This window comes from Ranitomeya imitator, chromosome 4, assembly GCF_032444005.1.
Source record: "Ranitomeya imitator isolate aRanImi1 chromosome 4, aRanImi1.pri, whole genome shotgun sequence".
Taxonomy (NCBI): domain Eukaryota; kingdom Metazoa; phylum Chordata; class Amphibia; order Anura; family Dendrobatidae; genus Ranitomeya; species Ranitomeya imitator.
Genome location: NC_091285.1, coordinates 26,209,440 through 26,233,937, shown reverse-complemented (window position 1 = coordinate 26,233,937; position 24,498 = coordinate 26,209,440). Strand labels below are relative to the sequence as shown.

At 39.7% G+C, this 24,498-nt stretch overlaps 1 protein-coding gene across 2 annotated transcripts in view; it reads right to left on the bottom strand.

The window, feature by feature from the left end:
* The window catches only part of ANO2 (anoctamin 2), a 257,292-nt gene that overhangs the window by 83,364 nt on the left and 149,430 nt on the right, over nucleotides 1-24,498 (bottom strand). For both annotated transcript variants that reach the window (XM_069763409.1, XM_069763410.1), the window contains 2 exons: nucleotides 5,168-5,239; nucleotides 4,263-4,464 (listed from right to left, as the gene is read on the bottom strand). In XM_069763409.1, the coding sequence (XP_069619510.1) occupies nucleotides 4,263-4,464; nucleotides 5,168-5,239 (274 nt within the window). The remainder of the gene's footprint in view (nucleotides 1-4,262; nucleotides 4,465-5,167; nucleotides 5,240-24,498) is intronic.

The following is a 24,498-nucleotide window of genomic DNA, read 5'->3' as shown; positions in this document are numbered from 1 at the left end:
TTGCCTGACTGGTTATCAAAAACATAAAAGAACTCCACGTCATTTTTTAAATATTTATTTATCGCAAAGGCGACGGCTGATGAGTACTCCCATCAGCCGCCGCCTGCTCTAGGTGTTAATAGTTGAATACAACGCTCAACATTGTCCCCTGCTAGTGCTGATAACAGCGCGAGCAGGGGACATTGATGTGAGCTGTCTTCACTTCAGCTCCCGACGCTGGGGAAGAGCACGCGAAGTACCACTGATTCCCAGGCACCGGTACGTGTCACCGTGATGGCATCCATAAGTCATCAGTCATCAGTGTGCACATGTGTGGAATGTTTTTTTGGCCTGTGCTGCTACTGGAAACACTGATGTCTGAAAGAGCCCTAGTGATTTTGGCCAATTACCAAACTTTGGCCGACTTTTGCCGATTTTTAGGGAAAAGCTCGGGAATACGAACACTGATCCGAATGTGCAACGTTCGTGTCGAATTTGAGATTGTTGGACGTTTACTGAACAAGTTAGGTCATCTATAGTCCTCACCTAAAATGTGCAATTTTTATAGTAAAGCAGGAGTCTTTAGAGTTTTTGAGGGCCATTCAGGAACTAAGACCCTGGTGTGATTGCCACCCTTACACCCTTACTAGTCTTGATCTCTGTTATAGTATTCATGCACAAGGGGTTACAAATATGGGTTCCATGGCCGTGCCCATTTTTCTGCTAAGACATACCGTATGTCAGAGACATCCTTTTTTGTAATCAATGGTTCTTGAGATGAATGCCTTCATAATACAATATCTGACGGAGAGCATGCCACATGCTTTTTTTTCTGTCGGATCCCCTATGAATCCATCAGAAATACCTGCAGACAGAGAGGTGCAGTATAGCGGCACTATGGCTCAACTGGTTGCTTTTAAGATGAGACACAGTCTCTTTTTTATGACCCTTGTTTCCATCTTGGTCTCCTAATATTTCTTATAATCATCTACTTGACAAATTTGTTGACAATGGCAAAGGAACATGGGACGCCTTTAGGAAAAAAAGATACCGCCAGCAATGTTGTATTAATAAAAAGGGCACACGTGTTACATTCAAGTTTGCTATAGGGAAAAAAAAATGAGAACAAAGACTCAAAGGTCAAAATATTCAATCCCCTTTGGGAGTCCTGGGTATATCTATTTCTAATAAATATTTTAGCCTGTGGCCTGATACTAACGCGATAAACTTTTAACTTTTTGAGATTGTTAATTACTTTAATTTGTTCATTATAGAAAAATACCAACTTTAAGTATGGCGACATATTTTTGTAATGTCCTTTAAGAACATAGCTTTTTAAGAGGTTCTTAGTTTTAACAACTCCTTTTTATGTGTGCCATCAGGATGTCCTGATTTAGAGAAAGAGGTCTCGCTCCAAGTCTTTAACTGATGGGGTCATGGTAGATCACCTGTCTAGTCCATCCTCAGCTTCAAAAACATGGAGCATGTTCCACAAGATTATCATATTCCACCCAAGCCCAATGGGCCATATTATTAATCTAGATTTCCTAGTCCCAACCCTAAAAGGGAAGCTCTCCCATCAGGACTCTCTCATTAGCAAGGACCTCCATCAATTATGGCTCTTAGCTTTGAAAGACCTCTATATAGGGGTATTGCCCAATTGTCACGAGTGTGTCATGTCCACCTGGGCGATCTGGAGATAGAAATCATTGCGTATTGTGAATGGCAGTTCTTCCATTTAGCCTGTGTGTTTTGTATTCTGTGTTAAATTGATTTAGTTTCCTTTGGTGCTGAACAGGTTAACAACCCTTTCTTTGCTGGTTAGATATATGCAGCTTCATTTCACAGCTGCTCCTGACCTGGTCATTTCCTCTCTCTATAAAATTTGGCCAGACCTTCTCCTCCTTGTCAGTGAAAGTTTACTTCCTGGTTCTCTGGAGTTGTTGTGCTGAGTTGGAGATATTTTTTTCAGCAGGATATAGTTGCATGCTGTTTTTGGGTGTATGCTTTCCTCATTTTCCTATTCCCATTTGGTTTGTACATTCCTACCCTTCCCTATATACCTCTCTACCTGTGGTGAGTGTTTTGTACATTAGTTGCTTTTGTTATCCCTGTTTGTCTTACGTGTTTATGCACTAGCATTTCTGTCCCTGGCCTCCAGGGGAGGGAAAGGGGACAACTTAGGGTATAACACATGAACCATGAGGCTGGTGGCCCAAACCTCCTCACCATTAGAGGTATCTTTGAGAACAGGTATAGTTAGGACCCCAGCCCTAGGGATAGTGCAGGGCCCCTTTCCCTAATCAAATACAGTCACAGCATCACACAAATGTTATAAAAACAAGCACAGGCAATTTTTTCCTGTTTACAGATGATAGTATGGAGTCCTACTAGGACCACATATGATCAAGTGATCTAAGATAGACAAGAAAACCCACACAAGGCAGATGTGTGTAAATTAGGAAGATCAAGTTGACTTGGTTAGGGTCCATTACCAATCCTCATAGGTTTTGCATGGCAATTTTTTTTCCTTAGTGTAATTAACTGATTGTATGGGATCCTACCAGGATCAAATATGATGAGATGGATTAAAAATCCACATGAGGAGCAAAGGAGATCTACGTTTAAAAAAGGATGATCATATTGACTTGAAGAGTGTCCTTTACCAATCAGAGATTTTGCATTGCATAGTTTTTCTTCTGATCGCATACGATCAGCTGTCTAAGATGAATCAATAATCTATGTGAAGGAGACTACTTGCATAATAGGATCAAGTTGACATGGTTGTCTAGCAATAGACAACCATCAAAAAAATATTGATTTTACATCCTAATGATAGACAATCAATACCACTTGCTAAAAAAAAATTGGGTTAAATAGGTAGTAAAAAAATCTCTGATCTCCCCTGATTCTGCTGCTCTTTTCCGTTTTGCTCTGTGTCAGTCCATTACAGAAATATTCAATTTGTTTACTTTGAAGTGCATTATGTGAAATCTCTACTTTGCAGGCCAACTGGGTGCTTTTTTACAGTCTCCTCTGGGGGCGAGCACTTTCACCACTCCCTCCCATATGCTGCCAATCATAGCTCGGCAACATCTGAGACTGACAGACTGCAAGATCTACCGCTGAGCTGTGATTGGCAGCTTCTGGGAGGGAGGAGTCAATGTGCACACCCCAAGAGAAGACTCTGAAGAAAAGTTGGAGTACAAGCAGAGATTTCACATACTGCACTCCAGAAGAATGAAATGTGAATAACTCTAACATAACATTGCAGAATGGAGCGACTCAGCACAAAACTGAAAAAAACAAAAACCGGCTGTATCAGAGAAGCGCGGGGATTTTACCAAGGAATTAATTTTTTTTTCCGCAAGTGACAGGTCCTCTTTAAAGTCCTGGATCGCTCATTTACTTCTGAACATTTTAATTTAAGCAGTAATTCAGGCATTGCATCTACATTTTTCACAATTATTTTTTTCAGGTATTTTTTTAAAATAATTTTTAGCCAATCATTAAAACCAAGACCAATAAATAGAAATGTGAGCATCAACAGGAAAAAAGCCATATCATTTCATGGCTCAACATGAGGTTGCAGAGTGAAGAGAAGGTAAGTATTACAAGTGCCGGGGCCTCGAGCAAGCGGAGGGGCCCACTCACGGGTGCTGGCACTGGGCTCCCCTGACTCATGGGCCCCATAGCATGTCGGTTTCGTTGACAGCGAGCGGGACCCCCAGCTTCCTTAGGCCCCTGGCACTTATCCGGGTGCGCCTGGTGGTGACACCGGCTGTGAGTGTGGGTGCAAAACCTGGCACCCCCACTGATCAGCTGTTTTCGATGTCGGCCGGAACTGCTCAGTTATGGAGCTGCACAGCTCCGTTGACTGTATAGTGGTCGTGGCCTGATACTGCACATTCGCCCCTCCACCATCCAATTTAATAGGGGGTGAATGTGCAGTACCTGACTGCGACCACTATTCTGTCAATTGAGCAGTTCTGGCCGCTGCTGACACTGGGAAAAGCTGACCGAGCGCGGGTGCCGGGTGTTGCACTTCCACCGATCAGACATTTATGACCTATCTTAATGATTGGCCATCACTGTTAAAGTGCCGGACAACCCCTTTAAGTAGGACCAGTTATATAATATTGCAATATTTATTATATTGAGACAGACAGGGACAGACGTCATGTCCTAATTAAGCGGATGAGTTCTCTAGTCTGAGATCACGAGTCCCTAGTCCGTCCTTGTAGGAGTGTATGTAATAGGAAGTCCATGGTCATCCCTCTTACCGATTTCCGTGAGCCATTTTGCAACAGAGCCGTAGATTTCGTCCAGTATGAGAATCACCACCAGGTTGATGATGACAGCAGTGGCCGTCACGGTCACACGGACATTCGATCTGATGCTTTCGTTCGTACTGACCGCCAAGGCTGCCGAAACGGTGATCCGATAGATGATGACCCCAAAGACGGCTGAAAATGTGAGTGCAATCTATGGAGGAGAAGAAGAACGACAGTAGGACATGGATGACGGAATGTAAATTGTATCCTACTGTCGGAGACCAGATAGGCAGGGTCAGTGTCGGACTGGGGTACCAAGGGCCCACCAGTAACCAACTCCAGGGCCCCACTTTTTAGCTACATCTAAATGTGACATTATCTACTGGGTAGATTGTTAAATAAATAAGATGCTGCCAATGTCTGTACATAGTGATTCCACATACTGCTCATATAAGATATAAGAGGCCCACCGGAGAATTCCCCTGTTCGCCAGTGGGCCAGTCCGAGCTCTGCACTCACAATTCTGCTGGCCGCATTATGGGAATTGCAGTCTTCAAAAGAAACCTTCAAAAATGCAGGAGATTAGATAAACTGTTAGGGGCGCGTCTGACTACAGACTTGTTGACTGTTTCCAATGACAACCAGCTGAATTATGAATGCAGCTCTGAAGTATAATACAAGCTCTAACTCAGGATTAGCACAAGATAAATAAAAAAGAATTGCGGAGGGACAATTTTGATGATTATACATGTATATCATTTAAAAAAATTATTTTTAAAGGGGAACACTCCTTAGCGGGACTTGGAACTGAAAGTTAGCACATTAGTATTAGTAAGTGCTCATATACTAGAACTTACTAAATACCGACTACTTATGGGTAATATGGAGTCAAAGTCAAGCGTAATGTTACCTACCATAAATAAAATTGCTGCAAAATTGACTAAATATGCGGGAATCCGATCCCTCCATGTCAGCTTTTCTTTTGTCTGAAAAACACATAAGCAGGCAAATAAAAGTCAATTTGTGTAGGCAGAACTAATGAAAATAATGGATACCGCAAAACAAATACTCTAGTTAGATGGTCCACAACCTGTAACCCCCCTAATTCCAGCATGTTCTCACAGACCCCTGTTGTGGTCGCTCATCAAGCGTCACAGTATTCTGTTGGGAGACGTTTATACTATAGGTGTCTTTATGTTTTGATAATGCTTTGAATTTGTATCATAAGAAATTGGAGCTCTAAAAGAAAATATGTCAGCCGGTTTTGCCATGTATGGTGTAGGGGCAGAGACCCTGATTCCAGCGATGTATCGCTTACTAGGCTGAGTTTTGGGGTTTCGATACAATCAGGATTTTATCAGCAGGAGATTGTCACTACAGGACTAGTTGTCTCGTGCCTCCTAGTCCAAACACGCCCCCCAGCACTGATTGGCAGCTTTCTGCCAATCAGTGGTGTGGGCGGGGTTATACTCAGCTCAACATTCCGAGCTCTACTAGATCAGCAGCAGAGAAAACTGTGATTCCATCACAACTGCTGCACCCAGTAAACCAAGTGATACATCGCTGGAATCAGGCTCTCGATCCCTATATCATGCTGCTGTCAGATTATCCCTATGACAGATTCCCTTTTATAAAATTCAGGGAAAAGCAAGGGTAGACACATCTGTGCTCTAAAACATGAATATTTCAAAGTACAGATGTATAGAGGTACATATGCAACCCCATCCTCCTAGTAGGATCTATAGGATCATATGTGTAAATTAATCCACTACTGAGGATCCTCATTTATTAGCCGTAGCAGAGAGTAGGTACAAAGAGCGTCTCTAACTCTGGAGGACTCTGCAAGTGTAATTCTCCATTTCACCTGCGGAGGCACTGCAGGGAAACAAAAATCTTTCTGTTGAGTTATCCTGAAGAACACAGCTGATCATTGATGATTCCTACTGTACGATCAGTTTATTTTTGAAGAACATTTCTAGCAAAAACAGATTGTACTGAGTGTAGACAGCACCCTTAAAGGGATTGTCCACTTTTTTTTTTTACATTGAGAAAATGGCCAAGCAGACAATAGAATGCAGCAAACTCGCCTAGAGACGGCCTACTGTTCCTCTCCTGGCAGTGCTCGGATCCCTTCACTTGTCTTCTTGCTTCCAGTTAAAGGTTGGCATTGGACAACATGTGACTGCTGCAGGCAGTGATTGACTGCAGTGGTTGAATGTTTGTAGGACTAGAAAAAAGAATCCTATTTCTATTTTAAAGGAAACGTCACTTCTGGTAGCACTTACGACCACTGCTATTGCTAGGTGAGTGGACCACCCCTTTAAGTGTAAACTTGATATCACCATCATTGAGCCTCTAATATATCAATATAAAATTCCAGTTATAAAAGGAGAGTTAATAAAGAGGTTGTACAGAAATAGATAAGCATGGCTGCCTCCTATCTTCTGGAAACAGCGCCACCCCTGTTCACAGGTTGTTTCTGGTATTGCAGGTCAGCTTAATTAAAGTGAATGATGTAATACCAAACATGACCTGTCGACCACCATGGCGCTGTTTTTGGAAGTAAATGGATATATTTTTTTCATCCTGTCCAACCCCTTTAATTATAATATATTTTTTTTTAACAATAGTGGAAACGAGTTCGCTCTACTCCACCGTCACGTTTGTTCTACATCTCTTTTTTTATGCCCCAAAGCCAGTTGGCAGAGGATTTACGTCGCTCGTACATATCGTGTTTCAGTCTTGGTTTAAAGTATTTTTTAACAATTCCGTTCTATTTATCTATTTTTTACCTTCTTAGGTTAAGTCTTGTCTGACCGTGAAACTTAATGTGGGCGGAAGGCGATAAGGATGTGCAGTGTATACGCCTGTCGTCCATTACGAGGGACCGGACGCAGAAACCAAAAGCCTCTCCTGCTTGGAATGAAAATCGTATAAAATCTGAACCTATTTACAGAGCAGGCGAGTGCAATCTGTTATCAGCCATTCCGGGCTAGGAGCAGCCAAATGTTAGGTTCTTCCATGGCATAACCACCAGGAACATGTCTCCCTCTATAACCACTGTCCACCATACTCACTCTCCTGTGTTATCTACTGTATATAGAGGTGTTATCAGTCATTGTAGAGGAGGAGGAGGTGAGCTGTGATATAACCTATTGTGAATGGTGGATCCTGTGTTATCTACTGTATATAGAGGTGTTATCAGTCATTGTACAGGAGGAGGAGGTGAGCTGTGACATCACCTATTGTGAATGGTGGATCCTGTGTTATCTACTGTATATAGAAGTGTTATCAGTCATTGTACAGGAGGAGGAGGTGAGCTGTGACATCACCTATTGTGAATGGTGGATCCTGTGTTATCTACTGTATATAGAAGTGTTATCAGTCATTGTACAGGAGGAGGAGGTGAGCTGTGACATAATCTATTGTGAATGGTGGATCCTGTGTTATCTACTGTATATAGAGGTGTTATCAGTCATTGTAGAGGAGGAGGAGGAGAGCTGTGATATCACCTATTGTGAATGGTGGATCCTGTGTTATCTACTGTATATAGAGGTGTTATCAGTCATTGTACAGGAGGAGGAGGTGAGCTGTGACATCACCTATTGTGAATGGTGGATCCTGTGTTATCTACTGTATATAGAAGTGTTATCAGTCATTGTACAGGAGGAGGAGGTGAGCTGTGACATCACCTATTGTGAATGGTGGATCCTGTGTTATCTACTGTATATAGAAGTGTTATCAGTCATTGTACAGGAGGAGGAGGTGAGCTGTGACATCACCTATTGTGAATGGTGGATCCTGTGTTATCTACTGTATATAGAAGTGTTATCAGTCATTGTACAGGAGGAGGAGGTGAGCTGTGACATAATCTATTGTGAATGGTGGATCCTGTGTTATCTACTGTATATAGAGGTGTTATCAGTCATTGTACAGGAGGAGGAGGAGGTGAGCTGTGACATCACCTATTGTGAATGGTGGATCCTGTGTTATCTACTGTATATAGAGGTGTTATCAGTCATTGTACAGGAGAAGGAGGAGGTGAGCTGTGACATCACCTATTGTGAATGGTGGATCCTGTGTTATCTACTGTATATAGAGGTGTTATCAGTCATTGTACAGGAGAAGGAGGAGGTGAGCTGTGACATCATCTATTGTGAATGGTGGATCCTGTGTTATCTACTGTATAGAGGTGTTATCAGTCATTGTACAGGAGGAGGAGGTGAGCTGTGACATCACCTATTGTGAATGGTAGATCCTGTGTTATCTACTGTATATAGAGGTGTTATCAGTCATTGTACAGGAGGAGGAGGTGAGCTGTGACATCACCTATTGTGAATGGTGGATCCTGTGTTATCTACTGTGTATAGAGGTGTTAGTCATTGTACAGGAGGAGGTGAGCTGTGATATCTCCTATTGTGAATGGTGGATCCTGTGTTATCTACTGTATATAGAGGTGTTATCAGTCATTGTACAGGAGGAGGAGGTGAGCTGTGACGTCACCTATTGTGAATGGTGAATCTTGTGTTATCTGCTGTATATAGAGGTCTTATCATTCATTGTACAGTAGGAGGAGGAGGTGAGCTGTGACATCACCTATTGTGAATGGTGGATCCTGTGTTATCTACTGTATATAGAGGCGTTATCAGTCATTGTACAGGAGGAGGAAGACATTTCAAATCTTACATTCTACATAATGACCTGTCTTAATTGGTCAATTTCTTATGAGACTTTCCCTGTAACTATGAGTTACATCCTTAATGCAAAGCCCAGCTGGTCATGTAAGTTTCCATAATGTTGTATCTGAAGTTTTGTATTGCTATTCATGTCGGACATTTATTGCAGACACCCACGATACGAGTCGTCCTCACCTTTCTTAACAATATGGAAATGTCTCTTGGCATGAGGAAAAAAGAGGTGGCAGCCAAAAGCTGCTGATACAGTGTTATTCCCATCTGCAAGATCCTATCCCAATATCTAGTAGGTGTAATAATAATAATATTAGCAAATACCTCCAATTAGAAATGTAGTATGGTTCTTCTGATTCACTATGCCACTTACCCCATGTGCGGGGCATTGCAGTAGTTAGGTATCCATAGTTACCATGGTATGAGTTTTCATAACCATGGATACCTAAGCTACTGTAATGCCCTGCACATGGGGTAAGTGACATAGTGAAACAGAAGAACTATACTGGAGGTATTTGCTAATATTACTATTACACCAACTACATTTTCAGATAGTATCTTAGAGATGGGAGTACTGTTTCAATGGATCTACTATTTTTATTAATAGTAGATAATATAAAAGGAGTTTTACTATATAGGTTGGATTTGCTCAAGCATATGGACTGTCAAAAGCTAGTTAAAGTACATCTTTTCTTCCTTTTATTTCACCAATTTATTTTTTTTCTTAGTTTTTTGAACTCACAAGTGATCGAATCAGTCAACAAGTGTTCCATTTCCCCACAGTGCCCCCGCAGGAATTATAAGGTATTACACAGTTTACATTAAAAAAGAATGACCTATTAATGTATTGTATGGACATGCCGATTTCGTCAGATATTTTCTGAAGCCACGGCGACGGGGAGGAGGCCGCATCGATATCACAAAGCTACTTCTCCTTTAAGGCGAATAATCGACATGGCGGTATGTATAATACGCCGCTGTTATGTGTGGATTCTAGAGGATGCACTTGTTGCGGATTACAGTCCAGGGCGGCTATATGTTCCCCGTAATTTATAAGCTCAGCGCCGGGTTCAGCATAACCTTCCAGATCGCACACCGCAGAGAATGACTTCATTCCATCCGAACATGTGCGTGTTTTATTACCGTTCTATGTATCTGTGGCATATTAAGAACTTGTCGATTCTTGGGGGGAATCATTTTTATTTTTCAAAGGAGACTTGGAGGTCAGTGATACATTCAGCGCTTAACTATTTCATTGCTGGAAACTATTCGCTCATCTGTCTTCAATAGCTAGAAAAAAAAACAAAAAAAAACGCCATACCGTGCCAATCCTAACCTATAAAGCCGCAAGGAAAACTGGAGCCAATCATTACAAGGATGTCCGCCCCATTAACGTGTGATCTGAAGTGAACCACGAATCGTCCATTCTGAATATTCAGCTCATTTATGAGTCTTTGCATCTATTCTCGGATTGATGGGCAAAATATAATTTATAAGGTTTTATGCTGCTGTGCCTAATTTTTCGCAAAAATTTTGTAAGTTTTTGACTACTGTACGTGGTAGAGCGCTGAGCGACTGCTGTATCCTTACATGGGACTGATCGTCACACGCTGGGCTCCAAAGAGATGTCGAGGACAATGTGTGACCTCAATCATGAAATTCCGACATCTCCTATGTGCAATTTAAAAAATGTCATCGTTTTATTGTCATCATCAACCGTGAAAGATGGATCTGACCTTGTAAGCTGATGACTTTCACAACCGCGCGAAGAAATGGAAAGAATTTCTCTGTTTTCAACACATTGATCAAGATAGACAGATAATAGATAGATAGATAGATAGATAGATAGATAGATAGATAGATAGATAGATAATAGATAGACAGATAGATAGATAATAGATAGATAGATAATATATAGATAGATAGATAGATAGATAGATAGATAGATAGATAGATAGATAAAAGATAGAAAATAGATAGATAGATAGAAAATATATAATATTTAGAAAATAGATAGATAGATAGATAGATAGATAATAGATAGAAGATAGATAGATAATAGATAGATAGATAGATAGATAGATAGATACATAGATAGATAGATAATAGATAGATGATAGATAATAGATAGATAGATAGATAGATAGATAGATAGATAGATAGATAGATAGATAGATAGATAGATAGATAGATAGAAAATAGATAATAGATAGATAGATAGATAGATAGATAATAGATAGAAAATAGAGATAGATGATAGATAGATAGAGATAGATAGATAGATAGATAGATAGATAGATAGATAGAGATAGATAGATAGATAATAGCTAGATAGATAGAAAATAGATAGATAGATAATAGATAGATAGATAGATAATAGATAGAAGATAGATAGATAATAGATAGATAGATAGATAGATAGATAGATAGATAAAAGATAGAAAATAGATAGATAGATAGAAAATATATAATATTTAGAAAATAGATAGATAGATAGATAGATAGATAGATAATAGATAGAAGATAGATAGATAATAGATAGATAGATAGATAGATACATAGATAGATAGATAATAGATAGATGATAGATAATAGATAAATAGATAGATAGATAGATAGATAGATAGATAGATAGATAGATAGATAGATAGATAGAAAATAGATAATAGATAGATAGATAGATAGATAGATAATAGATAGAAAATAGAGATAGATGATAGATAGATAGAGATAGATAGATAGATAGATAGATAGATAGATAGATAGATAGATAGATAGATAGATAGATAGATAGATAGATAGATAGAGATAGATAGATAGATAATAGCTAGATAGATAGAAAATAGATAGATAGATAATAGATAGATAATAGATAGATAGATAGATGATAGATAATAGATAGATAGATAATAGATAGATAAATAATAGATAGATAGATAATAGATAGATAATAGATAGATAGATAGATAGATGATAGATAATAGATAGATAATAGATAATAGATAGATAGATAATAGATAGATAATAAATAGAAAATAGATAATAGATACATAGATAGATAGATAGATAGATAGATAGATAGATAATAGATAGAAAATAGAGATAGATGATAGATAGATAGAGATAGATAGATAGATAGATAGATAGAGATAGATAGATAGATAATAGCTAGATAGATAGAAAATAGATAGATAGATAATAGATAGATAATAGATAGATAGATATATGATAGATAATAGATAGATAGATAATAGATAGATAGATAATAGATAGATAGATAATAGATAATAGATAGATAGATAGATGATAGATAATAGATAGATAATAGATAGATAGATAGATAGATAGATAGATAGATAATAGATAGATAGATGATAAATAGATAGATAGATATGGAGATATAAAAATAGCAATATTTTTATTTCTACCTTATCTCTCTATATTTCTATGCAGTTATTACTCGGTCCTCCTCCTTCCACATCATTACGGGTCCTGTAGGACGGCTCATGTGGCCGGATGCCGCCTGAGTATTCAGGTAGTGGCCATTCTTCTAGCTTCCGTATACCGCTCAGCTCTCTGATAATGCTGGGCAGCTCTTCTATACTGCTGACTGGTTCTGACTTGGACTCTATGACAAACCCAGCTCTTCTTCACCATTGGCCAGTACTGCCTTGGCCTTTGTGACAAACCCAGCTCTGCTATATCGCGGGGCAACCCCACCTTATCACTGTGCCAATTCCGCCATGGTTTGTGTGACAGACACAGCTCTGCTTTATTTCGGGGGCGGGTCAGTTGCCTTCCTGCCACTTCTGCCTCCGCTGAACCATCTTTAAAAAACGATTTATTGAAAAACAAAGATCTTTAAAACGCGTCTAGCACAGTAGTGCGAGGGTGTGCAGACATCTTATGGCTTGTGTCCACTGGAGCTAAGTAGTGCGGTAATCCCCCCCGAACACTGAAATATAAATATTAAGAAAAAAAAAAGACAAATGCAAATTATAAATGTGCAATAAATACCATGTGAGGCCGGCGGTCTCTGAACAATTTATCGACCACCAACACTGCCGCCATAAAGTAAATACATATGTTCCAGATCACTAGATCTAATAACCTCAGTGACAGCAGCATCTAAGGAGGGAAACAAGAAAAGACCCCATCACCGGGGAGAGGACGATGCCCCCTGCTAGGAAAACAAAGCATCAACATCCGTCTATCAATGAGAACCAGAGATCCTTGGTGCTTGTGTTTTCATGCGTGATCATGGGGGTCCGACTGCCGGAGATCTACATCAGTCTGACAGCAGTCATTGGGGGTCTCAGGATCCATGGGGATCCCAGCAGTCAGACCCCAACACTAACACACAGATCACCTACATCTATCTATCCGACAACGTCATAATTGGAGTTATAAATTATTAATGATTCTTTTCTTATCTATTTATCTGATACAGTTGTGCGAAAAAGTGTCAGCCCCCTTCCTGATTTCCTATTCATGTTTGTCACACTTAAATGTTTCATATCACCAAACAAATGTAAATATTAGACAAAGATAACACAAGTAATCACAAAATGCAGTTTATAAATGAAGGTCTTTATTATTAAGGTGTTGTGAATTCTGTGGCAGAGCTCCCTCCTGTGGTCACAAGTGGTACTTCGGCTGATTCTCTCTGTAAGCTTCCGTTGGTGGAGGAAAGTGGTACTGCGGCTTCTGAGTTTCCTTCCTCAGGTGATGTGGTGAAGTCGTTAGGTGCTGCTCTATTTAACTCCACCTAGTGCTTTGATCCTGGCCTCCAGTCAATGTTCTAGCATTGGACCTGTTTCCTCCTGGATCGTTCCTGTGGCCTGCTGCTCTGTATAGCTAAGTTCTGCTTTGCTATTTTGTTTACTGTTTTTTCTGTCCAGCTTGTCTATTTGTTTGCTGGAAGCTCTGGGACGCAGAGGGTGTACCTCCGTGCCGTTAGTTCGGTACGGAGGGTCTTTTTGCCCCCTTTGCGTGGTTTTTGTAGGGTTTTGTGTTGACCGCAAAGTTACCTTTCCTATCCTCGCTCTGTTCCGAAAGTCGGGCCTCACTTTGCTAAATCTATTTCATCTCTACGTTTGTCTTTTCATCTTAACTCACAGTCATTATATGTGGGGGCTGCCTTTTCCTTTGGGGTATTTCTCTGAGGCAAGGTAGGCTTATTTTCTATCTTCAGGCTAGCTAGTTTCTCAGGCTGTGCCGAGTTGCATAGGGAGCGTTAGGCGCAATCCACGGCTGCCTCTAGTGTGGTTGGAGAGGATTAGGGATTGCGGTCAGCAGAGTTCCCACATCTCAGAGCTCGTTCTATGTTTTTGGGTTATTGTCAGGTCACTGTATGTGCTCTGACCTCTATGTCCATTGTGGTACTGAATTACCTTATCATAACATAAGGGAAAAAGAAATCCAAACCTACAAGATCCTGTGTGAAAAGGTTATTGCCCCCAAACCTAATAACTGGTCGAGCCGCCCTTAGAAGCAACAACTGCAATCGAACGTTTGCAGTAAACGGCAATGAGCCCCTCATCTTTGCAGAATTGTTGTAATTCAGCCACATTGGAGGGTTTCTGAGTATGAACCGCCATTTTAAGGTCATGCCTCAGCATCTCAATCGGATTAAGGTCAGGACTCTGACTAGGCCACTCCAAAGTCTTAATTTTGTTTTTCTTAAATCATTCAGTGGTGGACTTGCTGGTGTGTTTAGGATCATTGTCTTGCTACGCAACACAAGGGCGCTTCAGATTGAGGTCGCGAACAGATGGCCGGACATTCGCGTTCTGAATTTTTTGGTAGACAGACGAATTTATGGTTCCATTAACCACAACAATTCTTCCAGGTCCTGAAGCAGCAAAACAGCCCCAGACCATCACACTACCACCACCATGTTTTACTGTTGGTATGATGTTCCTTTGTGTTAATTCTACACCAGATGTAACCTATGCCATATGCCAAAAAAATTTACTTTTGTCTCTTCAGTCCCTAGAGTATTCTTCTAAAAGTCTTGGAGATCATCAAGATGTTTTCTGTCAAAACTGAGACGAGCCTTTATAATGTTATTGCTCAGCACTGGTTTTCGTCTTGGAACTCTGCCATGCAGGCCATTATTGTCCCGTATTTTTCTTATGGTTCAGTCATGAACACTGACCTTAGCTGACGCAAGAAAGCCTGCAGTTCAATGGATGTTATTGTGGAGTCTTTTGTTCCCTCTTTGATAAGTCATCACAGCGCTCGTGGGGTAATAATGATTGGCCGATTACTCCTGCAAAGGTTCACCACTGTTCCATGTTTTCACCATTTTTGGATAATGTTTCTCACTGTGGCTCACTGGAGTCCCAAAGCTTTAGAAATGGCTTTATAACCTTTTCCAAACTGATCGATCTCAATTACTTTGCTACTCATTTGTTCCAGAATCGAGGCATGATGTCTAGCTTTTGAGGAACTTTCGGTCTACTTCACTTTGCCAGGCAGGTCCTATTTAAATGATTTCTTGATTGAGAACAGGTGTGGCAGTAATCAGTCCGGGGTTTGGTGAGGGAATTTGAACTCAGGTTCTCAAAGATGTGATAAACCACAATTAATGTATGTTTTAAGGGGAGGGGTGCAATCAATTTCTCACACAGGGCCCTGTAGATTTTCATTTCTTTTTCCCTTTATAATAAATACCTTAATTTAAAAACTGCATTTTGTGATTACTTGTATTATCTTTTTCTAATGTTTAAATGTGTTTGGTGAACTGAATCATTTAAGTGTCACAAATATGCAAAAGAATAGGAAATCAGGAAGGGGCAAACACTTTTTCACACAACTGCATGCATCTATTATCTATCTATTATCTATCTATCTTATCTATCTATCTATCTATTATCTATCTATTATCTATCTATCTATTATCTATCTATCTTATCTATCTATCTATCTATCATCTATCTATCTATATATTATCTATCTATCTATCTATTATCTATCTATCTATCTATTATCTATCTATCTATTATCTATCTATCTATTATCTATCTATCTATTATCTATCTATTATCTATCTATCTATTATCTATATATTATCTATCTATCTTATCTATCTATCTATCATCTATCTATCTATCTATATATTATCTATCTATCTATTATCTATCTATCTATCTATCTATTATCTATCTATTATCTATCTATCTATTATCTATCTATTATCTATCTATTATCTATCTATTATCTATCTATTATCTATCTATTATCTATCTATCTATCTATTATCTATCTATTATCTATTATCTATCTATTATCTATCTATTATCTATCTATCTATTATCTATCTATTATCTATCTATCTATTATCTATCTATTATCTATCTATCTATTATCTATCTATTATCTATCTATCTATTATCTATCTATTATCTATTATCTATCTATTATCTATTATCTATTATCTATCTATCTATTATCTATCTATTATCTATCTATCTATCGATCTATCTATTATCTATCTATCTATTATCTATCTATTATCTATTATCTATCTATTATCTATCTATCTATTATCTATCTATTATCTATTATCTATTATCTATCTATCTATTATCTATCTATTATCTATCTATTATCTATTATCTATCTATTATCTATCTATTATCTATCTATAATCTATTATCTATCTATTATCTATCTATCTATTATCTATCTATTATCTATCTAGCTATTATCTATCTATTATTGTCTATTATCTATCAGGAAGGGGGCAAACACTTTTTCACACAACTGTATCTATCTATTATCTATCTATCTATCATGTATCTATAATCTATTATCTATCATCTATCTATCTATTATCTGTTTTCTGTCTATTATCTATCTATTATCTATATATTTATTATCTATCTATCTATTATCTATATATTTATTATCTATCTATCTATTATCTATATATTTATTATCTATCTAATCTATTATCTATTATCTATCTATTATCTATCTATCTATCTCTCTATTATCTATCTATTATTTATCTATCTATTATCTATCTATCTATTATCATCTATCTATTATCTATATATTTATTATCTATCTATCTATTATCTATATATTTATTATCTATCTAATCTATTATCTATCTATTATCTATCTATCTATCTCTCTATTATCTATCTATTATTTATCTCTATATATCTTTAATAACTTGACTAGAGTCAGGGGTCTTTATAAGAACCATTGCCTATAAACAGGTCTGGTGATGATTGAATTGTGCCCCTCTTATTAGTGTCACCCCCTTACTCCCATACTGTCATACAATGTACATATGTCTGTACTCTAATTGCCTATTGATAAGATTGCCAAATACTGGTCGTGCAGTCACCAAAAAACAAAACTACAACATAGCCCCTGCCATACACTGCTCCGATAATAAGCTGCACAATGTTAAAGTATATGTTCAACACAATGCAAAAATCACAGCATACCACGCACAATAATAATACCGCTATACAGTGACCAGATGACATCTTCTCCTTGCGTTCTCAGCACTGACCACCCACTGCGCCATGGCCAGGTGACTGCTGCTAAGTATTATATCTTTTGCTGGAGATTTCCATGCGACCCCCTAGCAATACATCATGTCCTCGTCTCCGGACCCCTTAAGAGGCAGCTCTGTTTAGGATTTCCTGGAAACTGTCTGGATGGGAAGTTATACGGGGTCAATGCTTCCTTGGGGGTTGGATGATTACCTGGACTTTCCTCCCCAGCACCAAGGGGACATTTTATCCTGAACTGCAGGAAGTTGTGTCCAGATCTTATTAGCAGAACGTCCGACGCGGAATATAAATGACTTTTTGGAACTTTGTAGGCTGTAAATATACCGAGATACATAAAGAAACTGCTGCGGGTGGCACTGTTATGGAGGCACTGCGACTGGTCATGTTGTGGGGTCACCATAGCTGATATTGCTATGGGCAATGTGCCTAGTACTGGAGTCGGGTTGGTATAGTGAGCACAGTTATGGGGAACAGTAAGTAACACTTATACAGGCACTGATAGAGATACTACGGCTGCCATTGTTATGGGGCACTGTGGCAGTGACATTGAGGCACTACGGCTGCCATTGTTATGGGGCACTGTGGCTCGTACGGGTTTATTGTGACTGTCACTGTATCGAGGGCACAGTAACTGGTATTGTTGTGCCACTTTTATGGTGGACATGTTAATGAGGAACTGTGGCTGGCAGTGATATTGGGGCACTATGGCTATTGTTATGGGGCAAAGTGGTTACTACTGGTATGGGGTTACGGTGGTTGGAACTGCTATGGAGGCACTATAACTGATGTAAAGCTGTTATGGAAACACTGGTACTCGCATCGTTATGTGACATTGTGGCTGACATTGCTAATGGAGGCATTTGGCTGGTAGGGATATTGGGGCACTATGGCTGGCATTGTTATGGGGTAACGTGACCACTACTGGTATGGGGTTACGGTGGTTGGAACTGCTATGGAGGCACTATAACTGATGTAAAGCTGTTATGGAAACACTGGTACTCGCATCGTTATGTGACACTGTGGCTGACATTGTTAATGGGTTACTTTGGCTGGTAGTGACATTGGGGCACTATGGCTGGTATTGTTATGGGGCAATGTGTCTACTACTGGTATGGGGGTTACTGTTTTTGGAACCGATATGGAGGCACTGTAACTGATGTAAAGCCGTTATGGAAGCACTGGTACTGGCATCGTTATGTGACATTGGGGATGACGTTATTAGTGAGTATCTGTGGCTGGTAGTGACAATGGGGCACTATGGCTGCTATTGTTATGGGCCAACATGACTACTACTGGTATAGGATTACGGTGGTTGGCACTGGTATGGAGACACTATAACTGATGTAAAGCCGTTATGGAAGCACTGGTACTGGCATCGTTATGTGACACTGTGGCTGACATTGTTAATGGGGTCATTTGGCTGGTAGTGATATTGGGGCACAATGGTTGGTATTATTATGGGGCAAAGTGACGACTACTGGTATAAGGTTATGGTGTTTGGCACTGGTGTAGAGTCAATGTATCTGATGTAAAGCTGTTATGGAAGCACTGGTACTGGCATCGTTATGTGGCATTGTGGATGACATAATTAATGAGTAACTGCGGCTGGTAGTGATATCGGGGCATTAATTGATTGGATTGTTATGGGGCAAATTAGCTACTACTGGTATGGGGTTACTGTGGTTGGCACTGGCATGGAGACACTATAACTGATGTAAACCTGTTATGGAAGCACTGGTACTGGCATCATTATGAGACATTGTGGCTGGCATTGTTCATGGGTTACTTTGGCTGGTAATGATATGGGGTTGATGAGTGGCTCTGGCTGGTAGTGTTATTGGGGCACTAATGCTGTAAATGTTATGGGGTAACATGGCTATTACTGGTATAAGGTTACTGTGGTTGGCACTGGTACTGGCACCGTTATGTGGCATTGTAGCAGACATTATTAATGAGTATCTCTGGCTGGTAGTGTTATTGGGACATCATGGCTGGTATTGTTATGAGTCAGTGTAGCTCCTCCTGGTCTGTGCTCTTATAATTTGCACATATAACACCATATAGTCCGGCTCATTTCTTGGTTTTGCTGTCATTTCTTGTGCATTGTAATGGGGACACTCTGTTATGGAGGCACTGATACTGACACTTTCATGTGGCACTGACATTGCTAATGTGGCTACTACTGCTCGTTTTGAGGCACTGTGGCTTGCAGGACAAAATGGTTAGTACGGTACTTTTATGGGGGCATAATAGAGTAAAGGTTGCGGCTACCATCATTTTTATTTGGCCACTGTGGCTGGTACTACTACAGTATGAAGTTACTTCTTAAGTAAATGCTATAGGGGGTTATTGCTGCTGCTGTTATGGGGGCACTGCTGCTGTTCTGCTGTAGAGCTCGCTGTATGTATCTGTCTCATAAAGAAAGATTGAGTAAGAGTTATTCGTCACTAGCTCGGTGCCATTTTGGCATTATTGTATGTAAGTCCATGAATTTGCTACAGATTTTCTTCTGATGTTGTAATATATTACTACATAGTTTATTATTATGTTTATCTGAATGGACGGACCCCCGAAGGCGAGGGCTCGAAAGCTACACAGACAGTGATATCGGAACAATAAACAGAGAATTACAACAAAGAGAGAAAAAAGAAATATAAAATACATAATATAAATATATATATATAAAAATAAATATCCAATTAAATGTTGTGTTTTCATACTTTAAAAGCTCCTGTGGAAGGAACGCAACCTGGGGGGCTTATGACAACACTTCCTGCCCGGTGTTTGGGCAACGCAGTGGAACACAAGGGCTAATTGTAACAAGCAAAAATTTTATCCGAATCCGACTTGTAATTTGCTCCTACGGGGAAAGAATAAAAGATCTGATTGGTTTCAACGAAGCTGAATTTCTTATATTAATATTGTGGGACAGAGGGTTGTCATAAGGGCTGAGGAGGAGCACCTTTAAGGGCTTGTCCAGAATTATAAAGCTCTTTAATATTGGACTGGTGAAAGTTTTACGCTTGGCACCTTCACTGATCAGTTATCAACTCTGGAGGTGGCTAGATGTAAAGAGCTCTGTGAAGATCTCAGGTTGTGGGTTGTAATAACCCAGGGGATACAACTATTTTTTTTATTCTTTATGTCCATAGTCTTACAGCAATTCTGGGTAGATGGCCATAATGAAATGCCCCCGGTCTACCAGATCCCAACCTGGGACTGGTATTTCCACTGCCCACGTACCAGGTGATACCAACTGTCTCCCAACTTTTGGTTGGGCCACAGCTTTTGTATCTGCTGCTAGTAGAGTTGGTAGTCACAGTCCATGCTCCTTCAGACGATGGATTCCACAACCGTAGCACATGTATCCAGCTCCAGCCGGCAACAATAGTCCTTAGGATAGTTCCTCAAATCCAGATGACAGATTCCACGACCGTAGCAGGTGTATCCAGCTCCAGCTGGCAACAATAGTCCTTAGGATAGTTCCTCAAATCCAGATGACAGATCCCATGACCGTAGCAGGTGTATCCAGCATCAGTCGTCAACAACAGTCCTTAGGATAGTTCCTCAAGTCCAGACAACAGATCCCTTGACTATAGCACATGTATCCAGCCCTGCTTGCAACCAATCTCCAATGTCCATGGGACATCTGTACATGGACATTAGAACCTCAGCAGCAGATCCTTGTCCCTCAACACTGCACCAATTCCCTCACTAAATATGAGGCTTATTGTTCTCCCTCTAATCAGCTCAGCCCCATGGTTGGCCAGAAGTGTTCACACTCTCACCCTTAAACATTTGCTCGAGAATTTTCCAGAACCCCAGTCTCCAGCCTGTCTGCAGGGTTGTATATCAGGGATGCCACCTAGAGAGAGGAACAAAGGCACGCATGCGCCCACCAGATGCCGGCCAGAAATGCTAATGTAGCCCTTATGTATACATGAGATCCAGCCCACATGTCTTCCACTGCTTGTGAGGCTGCACACTCTCCAGGAGAGATTTGTACTCCTTAAACTGACGAGCAAGCAAATCTCTAATTAAACACAACAATAAGATGGACGTATGGGTGCTCCGTGCTGGAAAACGTCCGTAGCCAGCTCCGCACAAGCTCCATACACTCCACGCTATGCAGTGACCATTCTCGGGTACCGAGGTTCGGCTTCTTTTCACTTTAATGGGAAATCAGCTTCAGTATTCACAAACGACCACTAAAGAGTGTACAGAGCTGTGCTGCTCCGGATCCAGGCACCGTTACATCTGGCTAATGGGTGGCTGACCGCAAGCAAAATGATATTGATAACCTATATCTTGAAGATAAGTAGGGTCAAAAACACACGTCGAGGTCTGAGGTGCGGGCACATTCTATTTTATTTTTGGGTATGTCTGACTGTAATGCATCTTTATTTATTTTTTTTGTGTCTCTCATCGGCCTCCACTTGCTTTAATTGTTTCTTTGATTTTAATAATTAACTTTTTATTTTTATTGTATAGTCGGGTGCCTCAATTGTTTATATACATCGGCTTGATTTCTGATTATTACAGAGTAACACATATAGAATATTTCAATCTAAAGATTGGTCCTCAATTTATAAGAAGTGGAAAACCTCTTTAACTTCAACCTTTCCCAAGTGCCTTTAGTAATTCTTTTAGGTGGCACTAGTGAGCCAGTTCGCTACTGGGAAGAGAACTTCTTTGCATGTACAGATAGGCCTAATGAATGGCAAAATACCCTTCGGATGGTGAACTAAAAGTACCATATATTGTCCATATTATTGGGCAAACGGCTGTCCTTTAGTGTCTCTAGTGACTGCTCCATCTGTGCGCTACAAAAATGATATATTGGACAGTGCCAAACTAGGAGTCCCATGCAAATATAACCATTCATTGGCCAAAATAACTGCTCCTTACATAAAACAATGCAATAAAGGCAATAAAGGTGCTACTTTGAAATGAAAGAATCTGAAAAATCTTGATAAAATTAAAAAAAAGTGATTTGACTCAACTTGAAAGTACTGCAAAGCTTCCAGTTGCCTAGAAAAACATGTCTGACCTTATTCTGTTTTCCTAAAACATTAGCATTCTTCACTGCTGTGCTGTCACACACTCTCTGTACAGTTTATTCAGTGAACGTTCTCCCCTTATCTCTGTGGTTAAGCTATGAGCTGTGACGTCCTATCACTATCCAGATTCGCCACAAAGTGGCTGCTTCATTCCTTACCTGGGCTTTCATACAGGCTGTGATGGTACCACCTGATTGGCTGTGCTACATCATGTAATGTGAAAGCGGCAAGGCATTATAGGGAAACCCAGCCAGTCATTTAAGAGGTCACATGACGGTATTTACAGTATATGAATCCAGAACAGCATTGTGACTACTACTGAAGTAAATGTGGGTTGAACCGCAGTACCCGAGAACGGCCACAACAAATCATCCGGAGCTGTGCTGTCCTGGCTCGGTACACTGTGAACTTTCATCAGTATCAGCTGTTCTTTGGGGGTGAACCCATCTGATTTTGATGACTTATCCTAATATCTTAGATCTTTATCAACCCTTTAATTTTTTCATTTTGTTTCCTGCACGGATATAGTATTTACTAAACTGTGAGATATGACGTCCTATCACTATCCAGATTCGCCACAAAGTGGCTGCTTCATTCATTGTCTGGGCTTTTAAACAGGCTTTTGATAGTCTCTTCTGATTGGCTGTGCTACATCATATAATGTAATAGCTGCACGGCATTATGGGGAAACCCAACCAGTCGTTTAAGAGGTCATGTGACGGTATTAACAGTATATGAAGCCACAACTGCATTGTAGCTCCTACTGTGGATTGAGTTGCAGTACCCAAGAACGTCCACAACACATCATCCGGAGCTGTGCTGTCCTGGCTCGGTACACTGTGAGCTTTCGTCAGTATTAGCTGATCGTTGGGGGTGAACCCATCTTATTTTGATGACTCATCCTAATATCTTAGTTTTGTACCATCCCTTTAATATTTCATGTTATGTTTCCTGCACTAAACTGTGAGATACGACGTCCTATCACTCTCCAGATTCGCCATAAAGTGGCTGCTTCATTCCTTGCCTGGGCTTTTACACAGGCTTTCATAACTTTTGTCAGTTTCAGCTGATCGTTGGGGGTGAACTCATCTAATATTGATGACTTATCCTAAAAAGGTTAATCCTGGACCATCCCTTTAATATTTAATTTTATGTTTCCGGCACGCATATAGTACTGAATAGTTTGTTTTATTTGCAAGCTGTGGAAAGATCATGGGGTGCCTTAGGGGTTCAATCCAATATTAAATTCACACCAACGCAGCTTAGGATGATTCTTGACTAACGCCCGATCAATTATTTATGAAATGAAGTCACAACGTCAGCGCTATACAATACGAACTTTGGAAAAAAAAAATATATATATATATATGTATTGTTGGCGTATACGACTTTTGTAGCACTTGATATTTTAAAACTCCATTATACATGATGCAAGTGGCAAGTTAGTTTCCCAGAAACTACGACTGTGTATTAATATCCACGCAACCTGGGAGGGATAACGTCGTATAAACGTACATGGGGAAATTAATTCTATTTGAAAAAAAAAAAAAAAAACTTTAAAACTAATTTTTGGATTTAGAAAAAGAAACTTTCGCGAAGACATTCTTGACGGCACTTGCGCAAAGTTTCCATGTCATGTGTAAGTCTCCTTAGAGCTTAATCCTATTTTTTAATAGGAAATGTTATTTAGGGATATTGATACAATGATAATACCCCAGTCTTTTGTCAATGCCCCTCTTGGGTAAAAAAGTTACACTTCCCCACATGTCTGGAAGTGGATCCCGTCCAGCAGTGATGACATCATAATGAATCAGCGCCGATCACTCTCATAGGCTACCAGATGTCTCCGGACCGTAAAAGAAACCCGAACAGGCTTAAATGTTTTTATTTTATTTTATTTTATTATTTTTCTATTTTTTTTTTTTTTTTTAACTACACCCTCATTTAAATCTTTGGA